The 19,549-nt window shown below is 39.9% G+C and overlaps 1 protein-coding gene across 1 annotated transcript in view; it reads right to left on the minus strand.

Annotated features, from left to right (window-relative positions):
• Positions 1–19,549, minus strand: part of RP1 (RP1 axonemal microtubule associated) — a 742,035-nt gene that overhangs the window by 236,885 nt on the left and 485,601 nt on the right. The window contains exons 36-38 of the mRNA XM_073583994.1: positions 18,039–18,246; positions 17,796–17,950; positions 1,643–1,721 (exon numbers count right to left, since the gene is read on the minus strand). Coding sequence (XP_073440095.1) covers positions 1,643–1,721; positions 17,796–17,950; positions 18,039–18,246 — 442 coding nt within the window. The remainder of the gene's footprint in view (positions 1–1,642; positions 1,722–17,795; positions 17,951–18,038; positions 18,247–19,549) is intronic.

A 19,549-nucleotide genomic window follows, 5' to 3' on the forward strand; every position in this document is an offset into this window, starting at 1 on the left:
ACACGCGTTTCGGAGCGCTAAACTCCTTCCTCAGGGGGCATAAAAGGAAGGCGCACTGGGCACATATTTATGCCATGCCGCCCGGAAGTACTGCATCGCTGTGTTAGCGCAGCCAGAGTACACCGCTATGGCAAGCGCCTCCTCCATGTGACGACACCGGAAGCACGTGGAGCCCCATGTGATCCAGCGCCAGACAACAAGGGGAACATGCCTCAGTTGGCACAACCCATTCAAGTGGGCACGCAATTTGTTTCTCACCTGATGATTATACATTCACTCGCTACACTTAGATAGCTCCACATTTTTCTCCTTTCCCCAAGGGATTTCCATAATTTTTATGTGATAAATGTTATTTGCTAACTAATTTGTGTGATATAACTATCTGGTTTAAGGGCAAAAAATTAAAAGTTTGAAAATTGCTAAATTTTCTATTTTTTTGTCAAATTTATTAAATTTTATAAGGAGAACTCACCACCTCTTGTGGCAGCCTGTTCCACTCACTGATCAACCTCACTGTCAAAAAGTTTATTCTAATTTTTTTGTAATATCTAATCTGTGTCTCCTCCCAATGGAATGAAACTGAATGGGAGGAGACAAAGATTAGATATCAGAAAAAACTTTTTGACAGTTAGGGTGATCAGCGAGTGGAACAGGCTGCCACGAGAGGTGGTGAGTCTTCCTTCCATGGAAGACTTCAAACAGAGGCTGGACAGACATCTGTCTGGGATGATTTAGTGAATCCTGCTTTGTGCAGGAGGTTGGACCAGATGACCCAGGAGGTCCATTCCAACTCTAACATTGTATGATTCCATGATTCTATGATATTTTCATAAACAAACAAATCATGTTCACCAAAATTTACCACTAACATGAAGTACAATGTGTCACAAAAAACAATCTCAGAATCACTGGGATACATTGAAGCATTCCAAAGTTATAACCTGATAAAGTGACACTGGTCAGAATTGCAAAAAAAATAGCCTGATAAGGAATGTGAAAACAGGCTGGGGGGTGAAGGAGTTAAGTAGGGTGTGGTGCTCTCCAAATGGCTGGAGCAAGGAGCTGATAACTCCAACTGGACAGCACACACATCCATACTCAGATTGGATGGCACTGCAGGTCCCAGCCACCCCACACTTATTGGTGGGACAGAGCATGTGCTATCCAGAGCCTCTAGTTTCGACGTCTCTACTATCAGCAGCACCGCCCACAGAATGAATACTGCAGCGTAAAGTAACAAAAGCAGATGTTTCAGGAGCAGGTTCTGGTGGAGATGTGACGTAAGCAAACTAGCCGGAGTAAACTTAGACTAGATAGTCTTAAAATTAGCATGAACCACTTTGATAATTTTTGTGCATTTTATGACTGGTAAGTCTAAATTTGCACTGTCTAAAAATAAGACAGTTTTCATAAAATTGCTCCCCTGTAGCTAAATGCTAGTAATGGGTTATAGCTCAAGTTAGTACAATGAAAGTAAAAAATAGCAGGTAAGAAAATAAATGGTACACAATTATATCGTAAAGGTACCCAATTTGATCTAATTTTAAGCCAATAACTAAAGATTTACTTTACTACATGCTTCTACACAACTATATAATCATGAAACCCTGGAAGAGTTTGTCCGCTGTGGCATTTTACATACCTGGCGCTAAATTGTTAAAACCAAGAGCAACCTCCTGTAGTTGACCAAGATATACAGCTTTGATTGGAAAAACATCCACCTAAAAAAGTAAATACACAATCATATGTACAATGTATAACACGTAGTACACCCTATAATGGCACTGCATAATACTAATGTGACTTGGTTGAAAATTGATCCTCCGTCTCTTTTACATTAGTACCACTTACTTTTTCAGATTTTTGTTAACCCTGTCCCAACTTTTTTGAGATGTGTTGCTGCCATGAATTTCAATGATACCTTTATATCTGAGATCTGATGTCATGTTCCAGAGAAAGCCCCGTTTGTCTTATATGCAAATGAGCTGTTAAGATCTATGGGCCGGATATAGATCTTCATGAGAATCTGCCGGCAAAGCATATTTTAAATGAAATGTTACCAGTATGAACCAAGTAATGAATAATAGTTTGCTCTTTTGGTCACATACAGCTCTGCAGTGAGATCAGAGCTAACACAATGCTGCAGAAGTGAAGTTTGTCTCACTAAAAAATATATGCAGCAGCATTTGTCCTCTCAAAGTGCTTCCGCTTCCATCTCACAGGCAGCGTATGGGAAGGGCAGAACAGCCAAAAAGATTTAGAGGGAACAGGAAAAAGGAGGGAGCAATGAAATTATTACTTTAATTTTACATTGATTTGTAAATCTTTGTCATATGTCTTTTACTATATCTACTTTTACTATATGCGACTTTGCTCATGCACTTATTTCATGGTGTGTGTTTAATTACAGTCAGAGTTTCATTTGTCTCTCCTAGTGATCAGCAAATGTGCTGGGATATGGTGTTATCTGAGCACGCTCTTGTGCCAATCGAGTGTCTTTGGTGTACTCGAAAAAATATGTTCGAATCTCCTCGGCTGCATGTCTCATGGCTGTTCGACAGCCATAACACACGCAGGGATAGCCTGTTTGTTAGGCAATCTCTGCATGTGTTGCAGCTATTGAACAACCGTGAGACATGGGGCCGCGGGGACTTGAAAATATTACTCGAGCACGCCAAAGACTCTTGGCTAGAACACGAGCATGTTTGGTTAGCACCTTATCTGAGCACGTTCACTCATCACTATTTCCTCCTTTTTAATGTTCCCTATAAGTCTTTCTGACTTGGACACACCTTTGTCAGGCCTAAGAGCGGTTGAGCTTGAAACGTTTAGACTCGTGTCCTCCACCTTCTCCCGCCTCCCTTTTTTATTAAGTTTTATTAATTGATTGTAGATGTCTTTGCTCTGATGTATGTTTTTATTATGTCACCACTAAAAGTCATGTTTTAATATTTTACCCTCTGTTGCCGATGCTGGATTTTTCTCTTGTTGCCTTCACTGTCCAGAAGCCGGCCTGGAGTCCGTGCACCGCATTCTTACTGAGTTTATTTTTTCCACACTTCGTGAGACAATTTAACCTTTCACTCCCCCCCTCCTTGGTTACTTGTGATTATGAGAGCAGACTATCAGTCATTACAGTTGTGGCCAAAAGTATTGACACCCCTGCAATTCTGTCAGATAATACTCAGTTTCTTCCTGAAAATGATTGCAAACACAAATTCTTTGGTATTATTATCTTCATTTAATTTGTCTTAAATGAAAAAACACGAAAGAGAATGAAGCAAAAAGCAAAGCATTGATCATTTCACAGAAAACTCCAAAAATGGGCCAGACACAAGTATTGGCACCCTCAGCCTAATACTTGGTTGCACAACCTTTAGCCAAAATAACTGCGACCAACAGCTTCCGGTAACCATCAATGAGTTTCTTACAATGCTCTGCTGGAATTTTAGACCATTCTTCTTTGGCAAACTGCTCCAGGTCCCTGATATTTGAAGGGTGCCTTCTCCAAACTGCCATTTTTAGATCTCTCCACAGGTGTTCTATGGGATTCAGGTCTGGACTCATTGCTGGCCACCTTAGAAGTCTCCAGTGCTTTCTCTCAAACCATTTTCTAGTGCTTTTTGAAGTGTGTTTTGGGTCATTGTCCTGCTGCAAGACCCATGACCTCTGAGGGAGACCCAGCTTTCTCACATTGGGCCCTACATTATGCTACAAAATTTGTTGGTAATCTTCAGACTTCATAATGCCATGCACACGGTCAAGCAGTCCAGTGCCAGAGGCAGCAAAGCAACCCCAAAACATCAGGGAACCTCCGCCATGTTTGACTGTAGGGACCGTGTTCTTTTCTTTGAATGCCTCTTTTTTTCTCCTGTAAACTCTATGTTGATGCCTTTGCCCAAAAAGCTCTACTTTTGTCTCATCTGACCAGAGAACATTCTTCCTAAACGTTTTAGGATTTTTCGGGTAAGTTTTGGCAAACTCCAGCCTGGCTTTTTTATGTCTTGGGGTAAGAAGTGGGGTCTTCCTGGGTCTCCTACCATACAGTCCCTTTTCATTCAAACGCCGACTGATAGTACGGGTTGATACTGTTGTACCCTTGGACTGCAGGGCAGCTTGAACTTGTTTGGATGTTAGTCGAGGTTCTTTATCCAACATCCGCACAATCTTGCGTTGAAATCACTTGTCAATTTTTCTTTTCCGTCCACATCTAGGGAGGTTAGCCACAGTGCCATGGGCTTTAAACTTCTTGATGACACTGCGCACGGTAGACACAGGAACATTCAGGTCTTTGGAGATGGACTTGTAGCCTTGAGATTGCTCATGCTTCCTCACAATTTGGTTTCTCAAGTCCTCAGACAGTTCTTTGGTCTTCTTTCTTTTCTCCATGCTCAATGCGGTACACACAAGGACACAGGACAGAGGTTGAGTCAACTTTAATCCATGTCAACTGGCTGCAAGTGTGATTTAGTTATTGCAACACCTGTTAGGTGCCACAGGTAAGTTACAGGTGCTGTTAATTACACAAATTAGAGAAGCATCACATGATTTTTCGAACAGTGCCAATACTTTTGTCCACCCTCTTTTTTATGTTTGGTGTGGAATTATATCCAATTTGGCTTTAGGACAATTCTTTGTGTTTTTTCATTTAAGACAAATTAAATGAAGATAATAATACCAAAGAATTTGTGTTTGCAATCATTTTCAGGAAGAAACTGAGTATTATCTGACAAAATTGCAGGGGTGTCAATACTTTTGGCCACAACTGTACATGTCTCACACTGGTAACTGGCCCTTTCATTTACAATAAGCTCTGGAGGCAGATTCTCAGCAAGATCTATGTCCAACCCATAGATCTTAAAAGCTAATATACATATTAAGAAAAACGTGTATTTCTCTGGAATAAGACATCGGATTGCAAACATCAAGGTATCATTGTATTCAACTTTCTATGATCTGCATGCTCTAGATGGCTTAGGAGGATTGACCCACTAACGGATAAGATTTAATAATGTTATATGCATGAAGTCTCAAAGCTCCCTCAAGTGGGATATTCTGTAATTACAATATTTGTATAATATTAATATACTTTGTAATTACAATATTGTATAGTGTAATAAAATAAAAAAACACTGTATAATATTATTACAGTCTGTAAGTACATTGTATTATACATTTACAGTCTACTCCATAAGTACAATATACAATATTAGAACACCTTTAATTACACTGCAAAATATGAGTAAACTCTATAAATATTCTGGATCATACTAGTTGAAAATATAGACAGTTTGTCCAGAGGGAGAATCAAATATACTAAAGCTAACACCTCAATATTAAACTAATGTTCTTTAAGGCTGATCGATCAGCACACTTTACAATACAAACTGTGTGAATTATTAAATAAATATGTTAGTCCTAATGAGACTGGTTGTATTTACCCTGAAAATCTATGTCACAATGGCTGTATAATCCTGAAATTATGATGAGCATTTTAGTAGGTGAGCTATAGAGTGAAATAGCATGCGTCCATGTGTGCAGCTTGTTGTGAGCAGTGTGTTTTCAGCAGGGAGGTGGACTGTGTATTTTTAATCTACTTTTGCGATTTTTAAAAAAAAAAAAAGAATGTATGGCGCTTAACGAGAGAGTATGCTTCAGAAAAGTCACACAAATTTACCATAATTTACATATCAACGCTTTACTTCATACAGTAGATGGAGATGTAGCAAATTTATTATGAAGCGTTTACTTCTTACATGTGTCACATTTTATGGTGTGACTTCCATTTTTTATTAAAGGAAATGAGTTTGTCAAATTCATACTGTCTGAACTACGGGCAGCATGAATCACACATTGGCTGCACGATTGCAGCCAGGTATGTTTTACTCTGAAACACTGCAAACCTTGACAAATCAGCCTGGTACTAGATGTCTTGGCTGATTAGTCTGATGCTGTCCTCAGATGCTTCTTCTTCCCTGATCCCTTTGACTAACAGGTCTCTTCCTATGTGCATATAACCTGTCACTAAACTTGAGCAGGGGGAAGGAAAAATCGGCTGGGGACCACATCAGACTAATCAGGTAACAGAAATAGTCCCTGACTGACTTTTCAGGATACTGCAGCATTTAAGGGGAATCTGGCAGCACATTTTTGCTATGTAATCTGAGGACAGCATGAGGTAGGGGTTAACACACAGGTTTCAGCAATGTGTCACAAATCAGACTGTTGTTTACTTACAATGAAGATTTTATCACATGGCGATTATCATTACATGGACTACAGCAGAATGTGTGCATCATAGTCCAATTCTGCCCTCTCTTAGAATAAGCAGCTTAACCCCTTCAGGCTGTATAGAATCATAGAAACGTAGAGTTGGAAGGGACCTCCTGGGCCATCTGGTCCAACCCCCTGCTCAAAGCAGGATTCGCTAAATCATCCCAGTCAGATGTCTGTCCAGCCTCTGTTTGAAGACTTCCATTGAAGGAGAACTCACCACTTCTCGTGGCAGCCTGTTCCACTCATTGATCACTCTAACTGTCAAAAAGTTTTTTCTAATATCTAATCTGTGTCTCCTCCCATTCAGTTTCATCCCATTGCTTCTAGTCTTTCCTTGTGCAAATGAGAATAAAGTTGATCCTTCTACAATGTGACAGCCCTTTAGATATTTGTAGACAGCTATTAAGTCTCCTCTCAGTCTTCTCTTTTGCAAACTAAACATTCCCAAATCCTGCAACCTTTCCTCATAAGACAGGGTTTGCAGACCGGTCACCATTCTGGTCGCTCTTTTCTGAACTTGCTCCAGTTTGTTGATGTCTTTTTTAAAATGTGGTGCCCAAAACTGGACACAATATTCCAGATGAGGTCTGACCAAAGAGGAGTAGAGGGAAATAATGACTTCACGTGATCTAGACTGTATGCTTCTGTTAATACATCCTAGAATTGCATTTGCCTTTTTTGCTGCTGCATCACACTGTTGACTCATATTCAGTCTGTGATCTATTAGTATACCCAAGTCTTTTTCACATGTGCTGTCACTTAGCCCTATTCCTCCCATTCTATATATGCTTTTTTCATTTTTATTGCCCAGATGTAGTACTTTGCATTTCTCCCTGTTAAAAACCATTCTGTTAGTTGCTGCCCACTTCTCCTGTTTATTTAAATCTTTTTGAATCCTCTCTCTCTCTTCTCTAGTATTAGCTATCCCTCCTAGCTTTGTGTCATCAGCAAATTTAATCAGTTTACCCTCAATTCCTTCATCTAAATCGTTGATAAAGATGTTGAACAATACAGGGCCCAGGACAGAGCCCTGTGGTACCCCACTTGAGACATTCTTCCAACTGGATGTGCAGCCATTTACGACCACTCTTTGGGTCCGATCACTAAGCCAGTTATGAATCCACCTAACAGTTGCCTTGTCCATTCCATACTTAGTCAGTTTTTCAATAAGGATTGTATGAGAGACTTTGTCAAATGCTTTGCTGAAGTCAAGATATACTATATCTACAGCATTTCCTTGATCCACCCAATCAGTGATACCGTCATAGAAGGAAATTAAGTTAGTCTGACATGACTTATTAGTTACAAACCCATGCTGACTCTGTTTAATCACTTCATTCTTATCCAGGTATTGACATACATGTTGTTTAATAATTTGTTCAAAGATCTTTCCTGGTATAGAAGTCAGACTCACCGGCCTATAGTTGCCTGGGTCCACCTTCTTCCCCTTTTTGAAGATAGGAACAACATTTGCTCTTCTCCAGTCTTCTGGCACTTCTCCTGTTCTCCAAGAATTTTCAAAGATTATGGAGAGGGGTTCAAAAATTTCTTCTGCTATCTCCTTCAGTACTCTGGGGTGTAATTCATCTGGACCTGGAGACTTGAATTCATTTAGGTTAGCTAAGTGTTTCCTCACTATCTTTCTGTTTATAGATATCCTGGATTCTTCTATTCCCTTAATAGGACAGTGAATAACAGTTGATGTTACATTTCCTTTCTGAGAGAAAACAGATGCAAAATAGGAATTTAAAAGTTCAGCCTTCTCAACATCCTGTCTTACCATTTCATCATTTTCATCCTGTAAAAATCCTATAGCATCTTTGACTTTTCTTTTACTTTTGACATATCCCCAAAATCCTTTATTATTGCTTTTGACATCTCTTGCAAGCCTCAATTCATTTTCAGCTTTACTAATCTGATTTGTGCCCTGCAGGTTCTGCAGACAGCATTATATACTTCTTTAGATATGCCTCCCTCTTTCCATTTTATAAACATTTTTTTTTTCCTTTTTAGCATGTGCTTAAGTTCTGTGTTCATCCATCCTGGTTTCCTTAAATGCTTCCTATTCTTCCCTCTTTTCAGAATTGTTAACAACTGTGCTTTGAGAATTTCATTTTTCAAGATTTCCCATCCCTCCTGGACATTTTTGTCTTTTAGGATATCCAGCCATTGGATCCCTCCAATTCTCTTTCTGAATCCCTTAAAATCTGCCTTTCTGAAATCTAACCTTGACGTCTGAGTCTTCACAGGTCTTCCGCCTCTAGTTATCCAAAATTCTAAAATAACATGGTCGCTACCTCCTAGGGTCCCAGCCACTTTTACCTCCTCAACCATTTCCTCCCTGTTTATAAGGATTAGATCCAAGGTAGCAGTTCCCCTTGTTTTCTCCCTTACCTTTTGGAAGATAAAGTTGTCAGCAAGAGAGGATAAGAATTTCCTTGACCTGTTAGTTTTGCCTGAGAGAGATTCCCAACAAATGTCTGGATAGTTGAAATCTCCCATGACAACTATGTCATATTTTTTGGAGAACTTGGCCATTTGATGCATAAAGAGTTCATCCATATGTTCAGTTTGCACAGGCGGCCTGTAGTAAATGCCTGCAATGGTGTCCTTTCCATTGTTCTGTCCTTGTATTCTTACCCAAACAGTTTCCACAGAACTCCCAGTCTCTGAAGCTTCAATCTCTGTGCATATATACTTGTTTCTAACATACAATGCGACACCCCCTCCTCGTTTATCAAGTCTGTTTCTTGCAAATAAGTTGTATCCTTCTAGTCTTGTATTCCAATCATGTGTATTGTCCCACCAAGTTTCAGTGATTCCAATGACATCATATTTCTTTTCCTGTGTTAGTAGTTCCAATTCTCCTTGTTTGTTGCCCATGCTTTGTGCATTAGTATAGAAACATTTTAGTTTGTGATTGGTTTCTCTTTCTCCAATATTTTTATTAATTAGATTCTTTCGTCTTTGTTCTTCCTTTCCACTTCTAATAGCAGAGTTCTCAATAGCATTTGTCAGGTGTATGGCTTTTTCTGGTCTTTTGCTTCCCTTCCCATGTTGTTCTAGTTTAAAGCTCTCCTTACAAGTGTAGCAAGGCGACTTCCAAATACATGCTTTCCAGTCTTCGTAAGGTGCACCCCATCTCTAGCAAGTAGTCCATCGTATAAGTAGTTCACTCCGTGATCCAGAAATCCAAATCGTTGCTGACGGCACCATCGACGTATCCAGTTGTTCACCTGCAGAATCTTATTCCACCTCCTTGTTCCATGGCCATCCACTGGGAGGATGGAAGAGAAGACCACCTGCGCTCCCAGTTCTTTCACTTTCTTGCCTAAGTCTTCAAAGTCTCTGCAGATGGTTTCCAGGTCGTTTCTTGCGGTGTCATTTATCCCCACATGTAGTAGCAGGAATGGGTAGTCATCTGTAGGTCTGAAGAGTCCTGATATCCTGTCAGACACATCTTTAATTTTTGCACCTGGAAGACAGCACATTTCTCTTGAAGTTATATCCGGTCTGCAGATAGCTGCCTCTGTTCCTCTCCACAGGGAATCCCCATGACCACCACTCTCCGTTTCTTCTTCACAACATTTTTCTTTCTCCATCCGGGAGGACTCTGAAGGTGTACAAGGTTGTTGTTTGTTGGCAAAGTCTTATCCTGATGTATTTCTTCATTGTTTTCCTGCGTGAGAGCCTGGTACTGGTTTCTGAGCAGTATGGGTGCTGACTGCCTCCTGATCCTCCTGCTTCTCTGGGTCACATGTCTCCATTCCTCTGTTTCTTCAGGTGCACTTCGAATTTCTTCTCTTTCTGTAACATGAAGAGATAATTCTGCTCTGTCTAAGAACTCTTCACCTTCCTTAATGATCTTCAACGTAGCTAACCTCTCTTCGAGATTTTGCAACTTTTCCTCCAACAGGGACACAAGCTTGCATTTGTGACATGTGAAGTTTGGCTTTTCCACTGGTAAATCTGTGAACATGTAGCAAGAAATGCAGCTCACCAAATGGCTCCTGGCCTCTTCCATCTTGAGATTTCTTAAAAACGATCAAAGATGAGCCAAAATTCCGATTTCCTCTTTTCAGCTGCAACGGCCAAAACCCAGTGATCGTTGAGATCCCAGAAGGCACTGGGAATATGCAAATGATCTCCTCAAGACTCTTCCCCTGGTTTTCCGATTTCCTCTTTTCAGCTGCAGCAGCCAAAACCCAGTGATCGTTGAGCTCGCGGAGACTCTTCACTTATCCCAGAAGGCACTGGGAATATGCAAATGATCTCCTCAAGACTCTTCCCCTGGCTTCCCCTGTAGCAATTTTTAGTTTTTGCATTTCTGTTTTTCGCTCCCCTTCTTCCCAGAGCTATAACTTTAATATTTTTCCATCAATATGGCCGTGTGATGGCTTGTTTTTTGCGGGATTAGTTGTACATTTGAACAACACCACTGGTTTTACAATGTTGTGTACTCAAAAACGGGAAAAAAATTCCAAGTACGGTGAAATTGCCAAAAAAGTGTAATTCCACAACTGTTTTTTGGATTTTTTTTTTACCATGTTCACCAAATGCAAAAAGTGACCTGCCTTTATGAATCTCCAGGTCATTATGAGTTCGCAGATATCAAACATATCTAGGTTCTTTTTTGTTTAAATGGTGAAAAAAAATCCAAAGTTTATGAAAAAACAATTACATCATTTTCCGATACCGGTAGCGTCTCCATTTTTCGTGAATGGGTTGGGTGAGGGCTTATTTTTTGTGTGCCGAGCTGATGTTTTTAGAGATTCCATTTTGGTACAGATATGATCTTTTGATTGCCCGTTATTGCATTTTAATGCAATGTTGTGACGACCAAAAAACATAATTCTGGAGTTTTGACTTCTTTTTGCTACGCTGTTTACCGACCGGATTAATTCTTTTTATAGCTTGATAGATCGGGCGATTCTGAGTGCAGCGATACCAAATATGTGTATAATTTTTTTTTTGATTGCTTTATTTTGAATGGGGCGAAAGGGAGGTGACTTGAAATTTAATTTTTTTTTCTTTTTTATATTTTAATTTTTTTTTTACTTTTGGCGTGCTTAGATAGTCTCCTTGGGAGACTAGAAGCTACAGTAACCCGATCGCCTCTGCTACACACAGGCGATGATCAGATTTTGCCTGTATTTAGCAGAAATTCTCACTTGCTATGAGCGCTGACCACTGGGCGACGCTTATAGCAATCCTTCAATGACAACCATAAAGGTCTGCTAGAGACCTCTGGTTGTCATGCCGACCCATTGAAGACCTGCTATCATGTGAGGGGGTCACCGATGGGTGGGATTAGTGACGCGCTTCTGTCGTGATCACATTAAATGCCGCTTTCAACATCTGACAGCGCCATTTAACGGGTTAACAGCCTCGGGTAGATCACGATTCCACCTGCGGCTGTTAAGGGCACATGTTAGCTGTTCAAAACAGCTGACGTGCTGGGAAAGATGTGGGCTCAGAGGGAGGGACGCGCCATACGCTGTACTAGTAAGGCGCATGTCGTGAAGGGGTTTACGTCTATAGAAAATGCATATAGTGAGTCTTTTGTGGGTGGGGTTAGCTCCCCTGGCTCTGTTGTATTGCTAAATCTAAAAACTATGATTGTGTCGGAACAGCTGCACCTAGTAATCTAAGTGATAAATCATTGGATTCAGCTTCTCTTTGCCTACATCAGGCTGCTTTCCGATAAGGTAGCTAAAACATGGTGACAGATCCCCTTTAATACCTTGATGCAGTTCTGCAGCCACTGTCTGATTCATTCTGCCCGAGGTTAGGGCAGCATGAATCTGACGACAGATTCCCTTTAAGACATAGCTTTTTAAAAGGTGAATTAATCAATATATTTACAATTATTCAATAAATGTAAACCTTAAAAAAAGTTATGTTAGGTACAGTTATATCTAAAAATGGGTGCAAAAAAACCATGGTATCCGTTATATGTCTAAAGCAGAAGCTGAATAAAAGTTGTCTTCCTCCACATGTGGAAGAGATACTTCCCTGTGATTAATAGTCCTATAACGGGAGCACAAGCTAGGTTTGGCTGCTATTAAATGCTTTACTATTCCTTAAAACATTTATACAGCATGCTGCCAGCGTATTTGCAAATTACTGATAAAGTCCTGTAACAGTTCCTCAGGTTTATGGGCATCAGCGGTTATTCATTCCTAATTAATAGATCTTTCAGACAGAAGGATAAACTGTCCTCATGAGAGTACGCAGGTTTTATTTTTTTATAACAGCCCGTGTTTTGTGAAAGCCCTGAAATTACCTCTATTTACAGGAAGTCTGCACTTATATACCAGCGAGGCATTTAAACTACGTGAAGATGAAGTTTGCATTCCTGGCTGCAGTGGAGCATTTTGTTTGTGTATTTGGGAACATCCATGTGCTTGGTAATTTGGATATCTACAAACCCTCCATGGCTGCACCATTCCTGCAGTTGTCGTGAGGACTGTAAAGTTTTACAATCCAACCTTTGGACCTTTAATGAATTTATCATGTCTTAAAATGTATTTAATGGATAATTTCTGTATTAAAATAGTTTTCAAATTTTTATACATTATGGGCCTTCTAAAAAAGGACAACGTATAGTAACAGTTACTCAAATTAATAAAATCAGTAAAATACCAGGTTCTTAAAGAGAACATTTCAGAAACTTGTGACCCATCAAACCATAGATAAAAGTGATTAGGCTTTTAAAAGATAAGACAGTTACCATATTCCCTTTATAATCTGGAAGTGCACTGGGGTGTGACGATGCACTTCCAGCTCCTCATCCTCAAGCTCTTTTACCTGTCTAGTGATGCCCCCTTTTGGATGATTGACACATCTGTGACTGCGTACCAGTATGAACCCACTGTCAATCAACCAAAGGACGGTGGTGCTAGGAACAATTACAGAAAGTAGACTATGAGAGAAATGGACAATTACTGTCTGGCAATCAATTCAGCTGTATATACCAATGAATAAAGTTTCTCATGCCTCGCCTTTAATTTGTCTGTGAGTTTTTGCCACTTTTTGCACATAATCCCACCAAAATTGTGGTTCCGTATAAATCGAAAACTACAGGCTTTTTTGTTCAAAATGTGGCAAAATAACAACTACAAATTTAGGGTCTAGAACCTTTAGTTACACCATAGTCACATGATAGAGGTCCTTTGCCAAGGCATTAAAGAAGAGGATGATATTGTTACCATAATAGTTTGATCAGAGGTGTGAATAATTAGGGGACCGTGTTTGTCTTCAGGGGACAATTGTGCTACGAATCTGACATTACACTGCTGTTATATTATTGTGGGAAAACATCTAAAAATCATGAAGAGCAAGATGGGTTTTGTAAAAAAAATCCCAGTCACTTAAAGAATACACCAAAGTAGTTAAATACACACAAAAAGTGTTGCATGGTATATTTCACTATTAACTATGTAAATGTTTGGCCGCAGCAGTTTAAAAAACGCAAACATTAAAAAACACTAGGAAAAAAATGATATTACCTTACTTCACTTATACCACAACATAAGTATCCCCTCAAATAAAATATTTTACTGTAGTGATGTCCTCTGTAAGCCTTTCACAGTACATATGTCTCCCTATGTAACCCCCATAAATATTAATGCTTATGTCCCTGTTTGTGGCCCCCTATACAATAGGAAAAATCACCTTTGTGTCCAAAATCACAGTAATGTCCACCTTTACGCTCAAATACAACAGTAATATCCCCTCCGCTGTGTTACCCATACAGTAATAGTCTACGCCTTGATACAGTTGCAAAATCAAAAATTGTGGCCACATAAACTAATAACGATTAATGTATGATGCCACAAAAGAGACATTGTTACTGCACCACATTGAGGGGCATTGTTAATGTTGTGGCTCTATAATGTCCCCCTCTCTGGTCCACATATAGTATAATGTCCACCATTTTGGCCCCATAGTGAATGTCTCCTTCTCTGGCTTCCATACAATTTAATATCCCCCATTTTGGCCTCCCCTCTCTGTTTTCTATATAATATAATGCACCCTCTCCGGCCTCCATATAGTATAATGTCCAACATTGTGGTCCCAATACTGGCTAACGTCTCCCTCTTTGGCGCTCTTTAAATAGTAATTAAAAAAAGAACCTGTTCCTGCTCCCATGACAAGCAGCTCTTTCTTCTCTCTCCATTGCACCTCAAAGGTGGCACAATGCAGTGACATAATAGCGCCATCACCACCTTCTGGTGTCGGCCTCTGATAGGCTGGTGGCATAATTCCTTTCAACTGGATATGCACCCAAGGAAACCTATTTAGCTGAAACTAGTGCTGGTATCAGGGAGCCCCCACTATACTCTCTGTGACTGCAATAGTTATACCCCCGTTCACAGCATCTGCAAGTGAAATAGTTATACCCCGGCTCAGGGGCCCACTGGGGGATACTGGGTCGGTCTGAGCCTGTTTTCTAATGTGCATTTGCAGCTTTGACTGAAGTGCTCCATTAAACATGTGTAGCCATCTATTCACAATATGTTATGCCTATTCTAGATGTTGTATATTTGTTCGTTCATATAATGCAGCTAAAGAATGGGGTTATTTACCGGTTTAGCTTATGAATGTTAGAAAAGCACATAATACACAATGCTGCTGGACTCGCCACAGAATAATATATACCTTCACAAACCTTCCTGCCGCTAAGCAGAATGCCTGTACACCGTATATAGGTTTTATGTGAAGGCTCAGGTATAACCTAGCAGTTCATATCTATGTGTGGCCATTCTGTTGCTAGTAATCAGCTCCTAAGGAGTCACGATCACCACTGCTTCGCCTGTGGGTTACAAATAGTAGAGCAGTGCTTATTCTTTATCCCGTGTGTTGTATGAACCTGAGAGAATGGTATGAATACAAGACCTTTCATTGCTATGTGTCAGCTTCTAAAGAATATCATTTTTATCATTTTCAAGGAAAGGAAGTCATGACAAAACTAAATTTCCTTGCCGCATATCTCAAGCCATATTTCTAGATGTGGAGTTAGATATACGATATAAGATTCGAGAGCATCAGATTTTCATTTCTAAATAGTAATATGCTGCAGAACTAATAAAATAAAGTAATAATATGTAGGAACCAGCGGGAATGCTGCTTGACTCTGTTTCTTTTCAGTACTGGATTGGCCTGGTCCTTACCCAGTACATTCTCAAATATGGCTCCAGTCTTCACATTAAATGAGTTTTGGACCATCATTTCTTTGAGTTGTGTAGCTATTCTTTTTACATATTACCCACTTCATGAACTTGCATTTTTCCGGGTTATCCCCCCCTTTTCTTCCAAGAATCATAACGTTTCATTTTTCTGTCCACATAGCCGTATGAAAGATTGTTTTTTGTGGACCGAGTTTTACTTTTGAATGACACCATTCATTTTAGCATATGATGCACTGGAAATCAGGCAGAAAAAAAATTGCAAGTGCAATTCCACCATTATTTTTTGTTTTTTTTATTTACCATGTTCACTATATGGCAAAACTCACCGGGCAATATGATTCTCCAGGTCAGTACAAGGCGTCCTTCGAAAGTTGAGTCCCTGTCCTGTTTTGTCACATCTAATGGGCAAAAAAGGCTTTTTTGCCCAGGAGAGGTGACAAAACAGGACAGGGACCCAACTTTCGAAAGATGCCTTGGCGTGGCAGTTGGGCACACATATATTGCGGGCTACTAAAATGATAAATGGAGTTGGTTCACTACAATACCCAGAAAGGTTATCAAAATTAGGTCTATTTACTCTAGAAAAGAGAAGACTTAGGGGAGACCTAATATATATGTACAAATATATCAGAGGGCAATACAGAGATCTCTCCAATGAACTGTTTGCACCAAGGACTGTGACAAGAACAAGGGGGCATTCTCTTCGTTTGGAGGAAAGACAATTTCTGCACCAGCATAGAAGAGGGTTCTTCACGGTAAGAGCAGTGAGGCTCTGGAATTCTCTTCCTGAGGAAGTGGTGATGGCCAACTCACTGAATGAATTTAAGAAAGGAATGGATGCTTTTCTTGTGAGCAACAGTATAGAAATTTACGAATAACAGAATATTATAGGTAGATGGTAGACCCAGCTTAGGGGAAGGAATTTTTTTCCCTATGGAGAAAATTGGCTTCTACTCTGTGGGTTTTTTGCCTTCCCCAGGATCAACAATGCAGAACAGCTGCACTAAAAATAGGCTGAACTAGATGGACATAAGGTCTTCCTTCAGCCTTCAAAACTATGTTACTATGTATGTTACTATTGGCCAATTTATGTGCTAAGTACCTTTTTTTCTTCTGTATTTTTTCATAGAAACTTTTGCAGATTAAAATTTCATATATACAATACATAGCGCTTTTTTTCCCCCTTTTTCCCCCAATTTTCTATGGCAGTAATGCATCTTCAATGTAGAGCGCAGCAGACAATTACAAACTGTTCTCCAGTGCTACAATTTACAGAAGATTAGCACCTAATGAATGAAAATAGTATTGAGGCAAGTGCATTGCACATCAATCAATGCTGTCTTCATTCACTACTTTGAGCTGCATTTATATTTTTACCCTTTTTCTTTTTCCCAGCTAGAGTTATGGTTAAGGATCAGATCAGAGTTATGGTTAGTTTTAGGGATAGGGACTGGGTTAGGTTTAGGGATAAAGTTAGGGAAGTAAAATAATTGCATGAAAAACAATATACTGTAAGTAATAATAAAGTAAACGTGTATAATTTTGTATTTTATTTTTTTAATCTGAACAAACTAGGTCAAAATATAATTACTTACCGTAAGTATTTTCCTAAAATTACAAATCCTGTGTTTATAAGTACTAATGTGTCATGGTTTAAGTGGTGCAGAATATTTGTTCTGCCCCAAGAGCAGGCAACTGATGCCACTGCAAATTACTTTTTGACCACTTTTGATTACACTTTTCGAGTGGTGAAATGAGCAAAAAAAACAATCATTTGTGATGTTCACTTTTTCTTTGATTTTTTATAATACCACTCCCAATGCAGAATGAATTAATATGTCACTTTTTATCTGCACATCAATATGATGAGAATACCAAATTTATTTTGTTTTTTTTTACTACTTTTACTAAAACAAGCCTTTAAAAAATCATTCCCTGTCTATATTACTTTATTTTTGTCTGTAAAAAGAGTTGCGTGAGGGTTTATATTTTGCAGGACACATGGCAGCCGACTTACAAGGGGCAAATAGAGGAATCTAGACAGTGTGCATGGAATCTATGCTATGATGAATTGCTGTGGTTGTGAAGGTAAAAGATCAATACCCCTTTAGTTGGGTGTATCCTATAATACAGAATAAGGAATTACAAAACTTACAGCATGGGTAGCATTCACACATTGAAATATATTGTGTTTTTGTGTGGTCCTTGAGCACTCAACTCATGAACTACTGAGCTGGGCATATAGAGTGCAGAAATTAAAGGAACTATCATAATTACCTTATTACATTTACACAGCCAACCCAAAATACTGTCCCTGAGCATTACCTGTCCTTTGGTTAAAGAAATGACATCATTGACAGACACATTGAGAACTCTTTTTCCTGATTCTCCATGTTCACCTTGCATGCAGATGTACATTCGGCCGACGCTCCTTCCAGTCATTTGATCTCCGGTGTGTATAGAAATTGTGTATTCCACCACTGGAAATAATTTTCATGCACATTTTCATTAAATGTAATTTCACACCATGTGGATATGTAATAGAAAAATGAAAAAGCCAATATTCACCTGGGAGGGGATCTTTATATGGATACAGTGCTGGTATTTCGACACATCTGTCCTCATTAGGTCTCATCCAGCATTGAAAACTGAGCCACATCTCCTGATTCGTCACTGTGTGTTTCATGTGTATTGAGGATAAATGCCATGACTGGAACACCTGTGTATGTGACCAAGAAGCCTGAACCTTAAAGAACGTGCCCACTTGTAGTTCATCCTGAAATTAAAACAGGAGGGTAAATGGTTAATGAAATGCCAGAGGAAAAAACAATAAAATGGGTTGTCTTGTGTCAATCATATCCGCACGAGAGGTAAGTGGAGCTGATGGTGATGAGTTGGCAGGTCCTTCCAGGAAGGTGGCACCATCAGCAGGTTAAATGCACTTTTCCTATTCATTTCAATTAATTGGAATCGGATATGTGGATGACGGGGTAACTTAAATTTCTAAACCAATATATACGAAAATACTTCAATCATTACAATGCAAGAAATCATTTTTTTTCTTTATTTTAATAACCTGCTTTGTCTTCATTCTTCATTAGTATGCTACACATTCTCAGATTCTGTTTCAGCATCGTCTTTCTGCTGACCTAAATGTGCTATTTTGACAGTGCGCTTGTTCCAAATTCTGCACTGTTATCTCTATATTTATATATAGTGAACAAATACATGGCCCAGCTGTTCATGGGGACAGTGAACAGTGATTAGGAGAACTGCTCAAGCAGCTATTGGGTACTTGTGATTTTGCAGGTGTAATACTATGGCCGCCGGGGGGTTGCTTCTGCAGTCGCTCCAGTACGCCCTGTGCTGGAGGCGATTCCATCTCCGGTATGCTGTTCACTTTGAGGACTCAATTGACTGCAGGCAGAGGCTGGAAACCACCATGGTTACTTACCGGTAGCCGGTTTTTCCGGAACCCATGACAGCACCACCTGAGAGAGGGATCCGCCCCGCCAGGACAGGAACCTACTGAGACATAAGGGGCGGCACCTCTCCCCCGCTTCAGTTGGGTTACAGAGCACTGAGAGGACTTCCCGGTTAGTTACATGTTTAATCCAACACCACAACACTCAAAAAACACCCTACTAATTGTGCACACCCATACAGTGAAAAGGGGGGGAATATACGGGTGCTGTCATGGGTTCCGGAAAAACCGGATACCGGTAAGTAACCATGGTGGTTTTCCCTTCACCCATGACAGCACCACCTGAGAGATTTTTGGAGATTCGAAACACCTTAGGGAGGGACCACCACTTGCAGCACCCTTCTACCGAAGGTTAAGTCAGCAGAGGAGGATAGATTCAACCTATAGTGCTTAAAGAAGGTTGAAGGTGAGGCCCAGGTAGCGGCCTTACAAATCTGTTCAATCGATACCTCTGCTTTTTCGGCCCAGGAGGTCGCCACGGCTCTGGTGGAATGAGCTTTGATGCCGTCAGGAATCGGGATACCACTAGCTGTGTAAGCTACACTGATGGCCTCCCTAATCCATCTAGCAATAGTCCCTTTTGAAACCCCATAGC

The sequence above is a fragment of the Dendrobates tinctorius genome, unplaced genomic scaffold, assembly GCF_039654945.1.
Source record: "Dendrobates tinctorius isolate UK_male_01 unplaced genomic scaffold, ASM3965494v1 ptg000082l, whole genome shotgun sequence".
In the NCBI taxonomy this organism is placed as follows: domain Eukaryota; kingdom Metazoa; phylum Chordata; class Amphibia; order Anura; family Dendrobatidae; genus Dendrobates; species Dendrobates tinctorius.